The 10,841-nt window shown below is 40.9% G+C and overlaps 1 protein-coding gene and 1 long non-coding RNA gene across 3 annotated transcripts; one reads left to right on the top strand and one right to left on the bottom strand.

Annotated features, from left to right (window-relative positions):
* Positions 1–1,528: 1,528 nt before the first annotated feature.
* On the bottom strand, positions 1,529–3,997 carry LOC133226504 (uncharacterized). The gene is made up of 2 exons (XR_009729526.1): positions 3,723–3,997; positions 1,529–1,624 (listed from the first exon to the last, which is right to left on the bottom strand). It is a non-coding gene; the product is annotated as an uncharacterized LOC133226504 (long non-coding RNA).
* A 101-nt stretch (positions 3,998–4,098) lies between these two features.
* CUNH11orf58 (chromosome unknown C11orf58 homolog) lies at positions 4,099–10,445 on the top strand. Of its 2 annotated transcripts, none has more exons than XM_061380151.1 (5): positions 4,099–4,245; positions 4,532–4,612; positions 5,773–5,833; positions 7,605–7,714; positions 8,912–10,445. In XM_061380151.1, exons 1-5 carry the CDS (start codon positions 4,186–4,188, stop codon positions 9,119–9,121), a joined length of 522 nt encoding a protein of 173 aa, XP_061236135.1. In that variant the 5' UTR covers positions 4,099–4,185; the 3' UTR covers positions 9,122–10,445. The 2 variants fall into 2 exon arrangements, with proteins under 2 accessions (XP_061236135.1, XP_061236134.1); XM_061380150.1 differs by having other exon boundaries at positions 7,605–7,717.
* The last annotated feature ends 396 nt before the right edge of the window (positions 10,446–10,841 follow it).

Here is a 10,841-nt window from a genome sequence, read left to right as displayed (position 1 = left end):
ATTTCTGCTAATTTCTACCAACAAACCTCAACATTCCTCCCTATTGTGCTTTAGCTATATTGATAGACATTAATATAGTTGAGGTCTTACTTCTGCACTGTAACCAGTTTCAGCTTCCTGAAAAAAATCTCACTTGTGTTTATTTCCGGATAGTATCTTCAGGGGGACTATGTCAAAGAAATGTGGAAAATTCATACGAATAATGCCCAGGATCCATATGTTATTTTTTTTTATGCTCTCAAACAATATCACAGACTGGAGAAGACAAGGTTCCTTCTTAGAAACCCAGTATATCTTGTTCTCCTGTGAATCATTTTATTTCCCAGTTGTTCAAAACAATACAGCAAATATAACACTGAAATCTAGCTTGAGAAGATTTTCAGAACTCCTTTCTTACCATTTGCTAGTGTTACTGAAATTATATACAGTTCATGAGTCACACATCTCAGAATTATCTGTAATATAAAGATATCTATAATAAAGATAAGTGAAACCTTTACATAACCAGCCTGCTACTGAGAGACTCCACATTTTTGTTAGCATTTGAACCACTTCATTTTTAAGTTAACCCATGAGTAGATGGATGCCATTTAATGCAAGGGATGTATTTGTTTACCAAGGTACCTCTTTTCTGCAAACCCAGCGCATTTTTGTCCCAAATGAGCACTAAAACGGGAGGGGGGGGGGGGGGGGAGGGAGAAGGAGGAGAGGGGGAAAGAAAAAAACTCTTACTAAAATATCACCAGCATATCATTATTCAAAATGTAAACAAAACCAAAATTACCAAACCACATAAACATTAGCACATTTTAGTTGCCCTGAAAACAATTTGAGTTTAACAGTAAGCCACAAATATAGACCCAATTCTAATTGATTTAGAGTTCAAGTGCTTGCACATTTTTTCGTTTTTTTCCAATGGCAAACCTTCTCAATTTGTCCCATAAGGGAACTTTGTGTAGCCATGAAGCTAAAATTTCACACTTGTTTTTATTAAGGAACAGGTCTTTAGGCACAACACCACAGAAACTGTAATAAAACTTTAACTTAAAAAAAAGGTGCAATTTTACTGGCATTAGACTACCACAATTTCTACTAAGTCAACAGACTAAAAATGTTCCTAGATACTATTAAAAAAAAAAGAGTTTTACATTTATATTATTTTTACAGGCTTTGCATTTTTACTCCTCGAGTTAGAAATCATTTTTAACACCAAAATATAAATTAATCTACTATTACAGCCATTATGTAATATGCTATATATTTAAATACATTAAAATGAGTTTTAAAGTTTTAAATATGCCATTCTCTTATATTAATGCTCCCACTCGCTCTTCATGAGTGCCAAACAATAACTATAGAAATTGTAGAAAGGAGGTGTAGCAGCTGTGCCTTTCCAATGATTTTACACACTCAAGCAGTGCAATATATGTGAACATGAATTTAAACATCACTGTCCTAGTGCTGTTCTGTATAAATAATAATAAAAATAATGATAGCCTACATATGTCTTTAACTCTGAATCTACCTACCCAGGACATCTCTAGATTATAAGATCTGCTGAACTTCTGTGCTCCATCTTCCAGAATATTTTCTTAATCAACTCTTCTTTCTCTGTATTTCAGCCCTACAAAAGAACAATGGGTAACATCTGAATAACAAGACTCAGGGAACCTCTTAAAAAGTAGCAGTGACTGAAGAGCAGCTTAATTGCCATACACACAAAAAACATCATAATGACACATTTTTAGCTCTGTAAGGAGGAAATTTAGCTAGGAGCAACTCATTCCTCAGGCACAAAGATTCCTCTCAAAGACAGACCAGAAGCCTAACTTTAAAAGTCTTACAGGAACATTCCATTTGCTATAGGGGGACCATAGGAAAACTGCATACAGAAAACTGAAGGTAGCTACTGTAGGTTCTTCCCAAACTGAAAGATGAACTCAGCTCTGACCAGCAGCCAGATCACCTTAGCTAAAAGCAAGTTAAAGAAACCAGATCTACCACCATCACCCACCCCAAGAGTTGACTCTTCTTCAGCATAAAGAGAAGTTACTTGCAAGGAACTGAACACTATTCCTTTATGAGATGTGTTGACATCTTTACACTGTGTGTAGACCTATGGGTTATGGGACCTATGTGGTATCTTTTCAGTGATCTGTTTTCCCCTAATCACTCTGCTGAGTGTGGTCCTCTTGCCTTTGCAAATGACTACACCAGGCATTAGTAGGAACAGCCTACCTCATCCTTCTTTCTCTCTAACCTTCAAAATAAAAAAAAAAAGTGAAAAGTTTCCTTGATGGAGCACTGAGCTAGACAGGTGGGCAGATAAACTTACTGGTTGAAATCTAAAGTTGTAGTAAAAAAATCAATAAAAATAATAATAATAAAAACTTGTGTTTAGAAGAATACAAGCCAAACAAACAAACAAACAACATCAAAACCCAAACCAAAACCTAAAACAACCCCCCCAAAAAAAAGAAAAGCAAAAGAAAAAAAAACAACCACAAAAAAACAATAACCCAATAACCAGATGCAAAGAAATGCATCTTAGATTGTTGCTACTCAAAAGCTCTTTCAAGCTAATTATTGAGAAGAACTGACAATTTGGGGCATATTCTGACTACCTATAATGTGTGTGCAAAGCACACAAGAAGCCTGAGGAAACAAGCACACATAATTTATGGGTACTGCTGGGGATGAGAAGTCGATGGCTGAAGTGACTGCCTTTATGCACACAGACAACATGAACATACTGATTGGCAACTACTCAAAAAAGATCTTATTAAGACACTAACTTTAGCTCTTAGCCTAAACAAGAAAATGGCAAGAATTTGTTTTAAATCGGTTGTTAAGGAGGTTTCAGTGAGACTACATACACTTACGTGTGCTTATACCTGTTTTCCTCTCGAGTAGTTTACCTTGTGTTATTTTCGAAAATCCTTAAGCAACCAACTTTAATCTTAAACCAGTCAGGTTTAAGCTGCAACATAAATTGGCACACACGGTTTCAGCATGTGCACCTTCACCTCCTGGAATTAGTAGGACTTCTACGATTTTATCATGGGGAAAGAGTCACTGTAACTGAGGAAAGAAAACAGAAGGGGCTTTTCTTCACATGAAGGTCAGAAGACATAAAGTGTGACTGTACATCTTCCAGTCCAACAGAGGCAAAAATTCAATGGCAAACCGCTCAAATTAATCTAATTCTGAAGCAGAGGTATGGAAGAAAATACTAACTTGGGGTCAGTAAGTGAATTTCTGCTGTGTACACGATGTATGTGGTGTTGGGACTCCAAGAGTAACAGTGACAGCGAAAGACCAGAGCAACTGAAGGGTTAAGCGGAAACATCTGAGGCTCCAAACACAGCATTACACACAGGTCATCAGCTGCCGCTCTTCACACGAGGTGGCAGTGCCGGTCGGCGGGAAGGACTCGGGTGTGGTGGTGAGATTTCTGGTGAGGCTAGAGCTGACGGGACACAGGCGGTTACAAGAAGGCCATTGGGAGAGGTGCCTTAAGGTGCGGAAAGCGGCAGGAAGCTCGCGGTGTCCTCGCGGACACGACCGATACCTGAGAAGCGAGCGCGGAGAGGGTGCGGGGTACTACCGCTGCCTCCAAGGCGTCTGTAACCCAACTTGAAACGTCGGCAGCAGTACACCCAGGCGGGACCAGCCGCTGTCTCTACGACGGACAGAACTCGCCGTCCCATAGCAGGGATTACCTCAGGCTTCAAGCCAGCAGCCTCCCGGCCGCGCTCACAGGATGGCAAAAGCACAGTCCCCGGGGCGGGAGCCCCTTTTACTCCCCTCATTCCCCCAGCGGCATTTTACGCCTGAGGGGCAGCTGCGCCGCGCCTGACGCCACATCCAGGCGAAATCTCGGTGACCGACTACAACTCCGTAGGCACCGACACGGCAACGCCTCCCTTGCCCCCCCTCCAGCCACCCTCGCGCAGCTGCCCAGCCAGCGCCTCTCTGCAGAGCGAAGGCAGAGACAGCCCCCCGCCACCGGGGAGGCCTGTGGGATGGGTAGTCCCCATCTGCCTTCGCCGTGACGCTACGAGCCTGGCGAGAACTACTATTCCCGGCGCACCCCGCGGCGACGGGGTGCTGTGACCCGCCGCTGACTGAGGGAGCGGCTGCGGCAGAAAGGCGGTAGAGGGGCCTGATCACCCAGCCGCAGCAATGAGCTCGGCCAGGGAGTCCCAGGGCCAGCACGGCCGCAAGCGAGCGGCCTCCCCTGATGTAAATAGGGGCTGCGGGAGGGGGGCGGAGGAGGAGGCGGCGGCTGGGAGGGAGACTGTGGCGGAGTACCGGTACGGTCCCCAAGCCTTGCGCGGGACGCAGGGAAGGCCGCGGCCTTCCCGGACGCTCTCTTCCTCGCGTTAAAAGCCGTCCGGGGAACAGCGGCGCCGAAGGCGTCACGGGGGAGCTGGAGGCAGGGGCTGAGGGGCTGCCCGGGGCCGCTGGGCCAACCGGGCCCACCGCAGCGGTGGGGGCGGACGGCCGCAGTTAGCGTGTGCTCCCGCAGGGCTCCAGGAGCTGGGAGGCGGCGGACCTTGGCAACGAGGAGCGGAAGCAGAAGTTCCTGCGGCTCATGGGTGCTGGGAAGGTGAGGACTCTCCGCTGCGCCGCGCGCGCACACGCGAACACGAGTGGGAGGAGGTGCCCCCGACAGCGGCTCCGTGGGGTTTTATACTTGCATTGCAACGAAACCTCCCTAGGAGGCTTGCTGCAGGCCGCAGTGCTCTCAGAAGGAAAGGAGAACACTCAAAGGCAGTTCTGCTTTGGGACTCTGCTTTAAAGAGGATTTGGGTTTCACAGCCGCAGCTCTCTTATGTCGGCAGCGGTTTAAGGCAAAACATAGGTTTTAAATAGTCCAGTGCCTGCCGTGCAGCTTCCTCCCACATCTTCATCCTTTCAGACCAGCTAATAAAATAATTTGTTGACACTTTTGAGAGAATTCTTGTTGTAAGTCAACAAACCTGTACACTAGGTCTGTAAAATTCATTTGAGGAAAAACAATATAATTGTGCTTTTTCCATTTATAAAAATACTTAGTATTGCAATTCTACATACCTACAAGAAATATAATTTAACTTGTACTAGCTTATTATGCCTGAATAGAGTATTTTTATAAGTTAGAATATTTTACTGTATTAAAGAGGTGAAAGTTATATTTTCTAGGGGACAGGAATATAAAGCCCTATTAAAGCATCCCACTACCACTAATCTTAACAATATCTGCTTGGATAGTTAATGCAGCTTGCTATGTAATTCCAGTTCTTGCCTATAGGAACACATTTGCTAATGAACAACTGCTGAGCCAATTAATTAATGAGCACTGTGAAGGTCTTGCTTGATATTGTGGCCAGTCTAGAAGTGGGATCATTGTGAGCTGCACTGACTGAGGTATTGCATAGTGCCAGCGAAAGAGAGGTCAGAACCGAAACTGACACATATCCAGCACTGTCTAGTGTAGTTTTCATATCAGTGGCAAGAAGCAGAACAAAATAGTTTTAGAAATAGAAAAATGCCAGCTTTGGGGTGTGGGAAGAGTAAGAAGTAGTTAGTCATTGGGGTTACTTTTTCAGAAAATCTGAAGGTGAAACAAGTTCATCAAGAAGCAGCAGTTGTTAGCTAGTGTAACTTACAGTTCTATAGTTCGTTATCAAGGTTTGGCAGCAAACCTTTTCCATTCAAGATTTCCAGAATGTTGGCAGAGCTGTCAGTGCACCCTAAAGCTCCAAAACAAACTGCCTTTTCTTTTAGAAAGAACATACTGGCCGCCTTGTTATCGGAGACCACAGATCAACCTCTCACTTCAGGACAGGTCAGTTTATCCAACAGCTGATGCAAAGTTGGAAATCTAACCCTTACTTAGGAGCATATCAGTACTTTGAGCTTCATAGATACTGCAGGGAGTGACTTCAGATTTTGTGGCTGGAGTTCAAGACAGTTCAGGCTATGGATTTGTAGAAGTTCCTAATTTCTTGTTAGATTGCTGACGGTTTCTCTAACTGCTTTCTTGTCTTCTGAAATCCAGGTTCAGCAAAGTATTTGGTGGTCAGTTAAACTTGTGTGCAAGTGCCCTGGAAATCAGGCTATAGGTCCTCAGTTTTACTTTGCTGTCAAAATAAGAAAGTAAAGCTTTATTGCTATTGGTACCTAGCAGTATTACACTTCTTCCTTGTTGTCAGGAATGGATATCAACACCTCTTAAATTGTTGGGCATGGAAAAGAACAGGCTTGATTTCTGCCCCTATCTGATTACCTATTGAATAGAAAGATCTTTGGCTTAAAGCAATGAGGTAGAAGCTGAAAAGATCTGCAGGGTCATCTTGGCTGTCAGTAGTAATTTGATGTCATGTTACGTATGATCATGGTAACTTCTTATGATTGTTTAGGTAGTAAGTCGAAATAACATTGAAAGCAGGCTGAGCTTGACTGTTGTGAGAGAAGCTTTGATAAAGTTGGGTAGAATAGCAACTGCCGGAGTTCTAGAAACCTCCTTTTCCTGATACATTCCAATAGTAATTTTTCAGCCGAAAAATTATCTATGGGCCCAAACACCAGAAGAAGCCTGGGGATTTGTTCCAGGTTCTGCTATTTGCTTGCAGAGTGACTGAGAATCACTTCCTTATACCTGAATTTCCTAGAAAGTTGATGATGTTTGCCCTAAGGATCCATAAGAAATCACTACTGCTTTGTCATTAGCAAAAAGTTAAGATGATGTTTTTTCACAAAAAATCAGAATACCTATTTTCTTAACATTTGCTTGTCCATCATACAGTTACTGTCCTTTTGTAATAACGCACAGCTCTAACTTCCAAATGAGGAAATACTAATTTGCAATACAAGCTTTATTTTTTTTTTTTTAATTTTACAGAGATAAAAATTGAAAATGAGACTATTACAGACCTGTTAAGGGAGAATTATAGATTCCTACCCTTTAAAAGAAAAGAGGTTTCTTAACTATTTTGGACCATCTTTTCCCCAGTAAAAATGATTCTTTATTTGCATACTCAAGTAAGTAAAAAGGGCATGTAGAAGTAGCTTATGAAAAACAGTTTTTCTGCTAATTTCTAAAGATGGGAAAACCACAGAGATGTAGTAACCATCCCTCGTAATTCAGGATCATAAAATAGTTTCAGATACATCTCTATATACAAGAGTGGTAGTATTGTCCCAACTTCTGTTGCTATATATTATTCATGGTTTAATCATAGAATCATATGAAATGAAGGTCAGAAACTTTTTCCTTGCTGTGACATGTTGTAGTATTGTCAGGAAGTAGAGAGAAGCTATATGCGTTACATTTACCTGGTTTAGTACAACATAAAGCCATGCATAGCATATCTCTCTGAATGCATCAGCTGTTAGAAATTTACAAACCCGTCTATCAAAGCAGTTTTGCTTGCACACTGATGTGATTGCTTATAAATATGATGGTTTGTATGCAGTAATAGTCCAGTAGTTTAAGATGGCTAAATTTAAACTTTTTTCACAAATATATTGATAAAACTTTAAAAATGTGACTTCTTGTAATTTGATGTCTTTGTTAATTTGAATGAACCATAACCAAAGTACACTGGACAATGCAGGGGAAGAAGACAAGAAAATGAATGAAGAATTGGAGTCTCAGTACCAACAAAGCATGGACAGCACGATGTCTGGACGAAACCGCCGCCATTGTGGACTTGGTTTCAGTGAGGTAGTAAGTTGTTTATTTCCATAACGATTTGCCTTTCAGTCCACTAAGACAAGATGATACATGGTTTAAAAATCCATCACTACAACTGCTGGCAAACTGCTGGAGTTTGAGTTAAAAGAGAAACTTACTGCAGGCCCTTTACCCCTAATCGTGTATGTTGTGGTGGCCTGAAAATTGTTACTGTTTCTTATTGTTCTGAAGTGATATGACATGTGTACTGCTCCATAGTAGTCAAGACTGATGAGGACAGAAGGTGACAAAGATACTAAATCAGGGTCTTGCCACGTAATACATAAGAAGACAGGATAACCATATGCATCATTGCTGAATGCTAATTAATTGTAGTTGCTTCTTGTGGTGAGGCACATACCTCTTTGGGCCTGAAACAGAACTGACTATAGAGGTGTCAGACAAGGGGAACGTGCTGTAGAGTGTCCTTCAGTGAGCTGGTCTTGTACAGGGAATTCCATAGGAGTGAGCCGGAAGCGTGACAAAACCCAAGAGAATCAGGTTATTTGGAACATGTCTTCATCTGCTGATTGAAAGATGCAATAATTATTTTTTGCTACCTGTTAATACCAATTACTGCATAAAAATACAGCTGATTTTTCCAGAGTGAGTGAAACCATCTGTGCAATGCTGGGAATTCTTAATATTACAGCCATGGAGGCTTTGCTCGTCAGGACCATGAACAAAATGTCATTTCGGGGATTGTTATTGATAGCAGTCTCATTGGATTACTTCAGCATTCCTCATGCTGCAGTGCGCAAAACTTGATTTCAAGGATCAGTCACAAATGTGAATTCTGGGTGGTGTAGCTGTTCATTTCATTATGCTTTCTCCATGACAAATGTTCAGGTCTCATGTACTGCATATACCAAAGTAAGTATTAACTGATGTGACCTGAAACTTTTCAAACTCACCTAATGGTGCTTTTAGGATTTTTGCTGTAACTAAATAAGAATGTGGCTGGTAAAGCCGTGAGTGTCATGGTTGGTATATGGTTAACCGCTTTAGTGCAGTTGTTTTCTGTATACCAGTTTGTATGTTAAGGACTTGGGTTTTAGCTATAGAGCCCATTCTAGTACTAAAATGAAAGGAGCCATTAAGCAAATCATGCTCACTGCGAAATATTAAAAGCTGCAGTGGAGTTGCCAGGAAATAATGGTTTATCTGTCTCATAATCTGAACTTCCAGTTTCAGGAAAGTGAAGAACAAGAAGAGGCAGTTGGACACTCCTCTGAAGAGAGTTCAGAGGACTCCGAAAGTGGCTCTGAGTCTGAACAAGAGGAGTCTGCAGAAGAGCTACAAGCTTCTGAAAAACATGTTGAGGCTGAGGTTACAGAAAGCAAAAAAGAAGCAAAAAGCAACTATAAAATGATGTTTGTTAAAGCCAGTGGTTCATAACTGCAGATGTAACAGCTTTGTATTCCAAGTACAGTAAGCCTTATTGTTACAGTGCAAAGTGGAGGACTGCTACAGCACAAACCTTTGTATTATGATTTTAAAAAGACCCCATTAGATGACAAAGTAGTATTTGCTTTCTGTTGCCATGGATAACATTTTTAAGGGCACAGTGATATTACTGGTTTTTGTAAAGCATATAAAATACTGGATGGAATAATAAACCTTTTGTTCCTGCCCAATCTCTACAATGTTATCTAAACTTTCCCTCCCCTTATTCCATGCCAGATAAGGAAACTTCATGTTAGTGGTTTCTTTAGTTAGTACCCTAGTCTTGAATTTTTATCTGTTAAAATTACATGTGAATTACTTGCTGTTGCATTAGTTGTAAAATACTGGTATCACCACCATTCTGTGATGTACTAAAGCTTTAAGCAACGTTTTTGTCTATAGATGCTAGCGTTTACGGGGTTAAGAGGAGAACTCGCTCAGTTTTGTGACAGTGTTAATCACTGCATCCACCTGAGGTCTTCCAGGAGTTGCACAGAAGATTTTGTAGAAATGCATAATACAACAGATTGTTCTAATTACTTCTTTGGCTTTATAAGGAGGAGGATAAGCTGTAGTTCATTATACCTTTAAGTAGAAAAGAGTGAGTTTTGAATTACTGTCTCCTGGTTATAGCACTGAGCTGTTACGAACAATAACTTGTCACGAAGAAACCAATTTACTTTGAAAGAGAAGATATACTTTGATAATGAAAAAGAGAAGCAAAAAATGTAGCTTTTTTAAAAATAGAGAATACAGAATTAAGTACTGAAGCCCTTCTTCCTTTTATTCCTGCATCACTTGGAGGTCTGAGTCAGTTACCATGAAAAGGTTGTACCTCTCAAGTAAAGTTGATAACAGAGTCAGGAGTTCCAGTAACTCCTGCCAGCAAGAATTAAGCACACCCATTCCTCTGTGAATTTGTAGTTTACTGCATTCAAGTAATTAGTAAAATACTGTAACTTTTTAGACTTAGTTTCCTCTTAGTACATCAGACACATCAACTGCCTCTTTGTACTGGGAGAGCAGTACAGCTGATCTGTACCCCTGCCACAACAGTGTTTCAGGAAACACTCTGGATGTTTGTGGAGAATCTTCCATGTCTGTATACAGTTTATGACGTGCAGACAACATATGCAGGCCAATTTGCTTATGTGAAAGCAGCAGCATGTACTATCAGTGTATAGGTTTATTGAATGTAAACATGGCAGCAGCATCATTTACTGGGGGAGAACTTGGAATATGGAAAAAATAAAAGTAATATGATTGTAAATAAAAACTGAGTGTAGATTTTGATTGGTTTACTGTATTTGCATTTAATACAAAGTTTTTCAAAGTAACTTTTTGAAGTAAAAGTTGGAAAAGTAATTCCAGTTTAAGATCAGTGTTACAGCGGTCACTAACAGTGATTTGTAGTTGATTTGTACAAGTTTGTTTTCCCAATACTGCCAGCTTCTGATACATAGAAACTAAAGTTCCTTGTACACATTTTGAGGAAAGAAACCTCATCATGACTTATGAAAGCTGCTCTTTCTAGGAAGAGAGGCACCCTCCCCAAAAGATAAATGATTAAGTTTCCTAATAAACTGATATAACTTTATTCCTATTTAGACACTTATTTAAGCTACGCTTCCTTAAACCAGCATTTCACTGTTCTTCTAGGTTCAGCTGCTGC

The sequence above is a fragment of the Neopsephotus bourkii genome, unplaced genomic scaffold, assembly GCF_033783945.1.
Source record: "Neopsephotus bourkii isolate Nb327-2 ecotype Australia unplaced genomic scaffold, CSIRO-AGI_Nbou_v1 NB_1792, whole genome shotgun sequence".
Classification (NCBI taxonomy): Eukaryota; Metazoa; Chordata; class Aves; order Psittaciformes; family Psittacidae; genus Neopsephotus; species Neopsephotus bourkii.
The sequence above is the reverse complement of the archived record's forward strand: the minus strand, read 5'-3'. Positions and strand labels throughout refer to the sequence as shown.

Coding starts and splice junctions, on each gene's coding strand:
- CUNH11orf58 (XM_061380150.1), top strand. CDS start 4,186: ATGAGCTCGGCCAGGGAGTCCCAGGGCCAGCACGGCCGCAAGCGAGCG. Junction 4,246..4,531: donor AGCGAGCGGCCTCCCCTGAT/GTAAATAGGGGC, acceptor GTGCTCCCGCAG/GGCTCCAGGAGCTGGGAGGC. Junction 7,718..8,911: donor GACTTGGTTTCAGTGAGGTA/GTAAGTTGTTTA, acceptor CTGAACTTCCAG/TTTCAGGAAAGTGAAGAACA.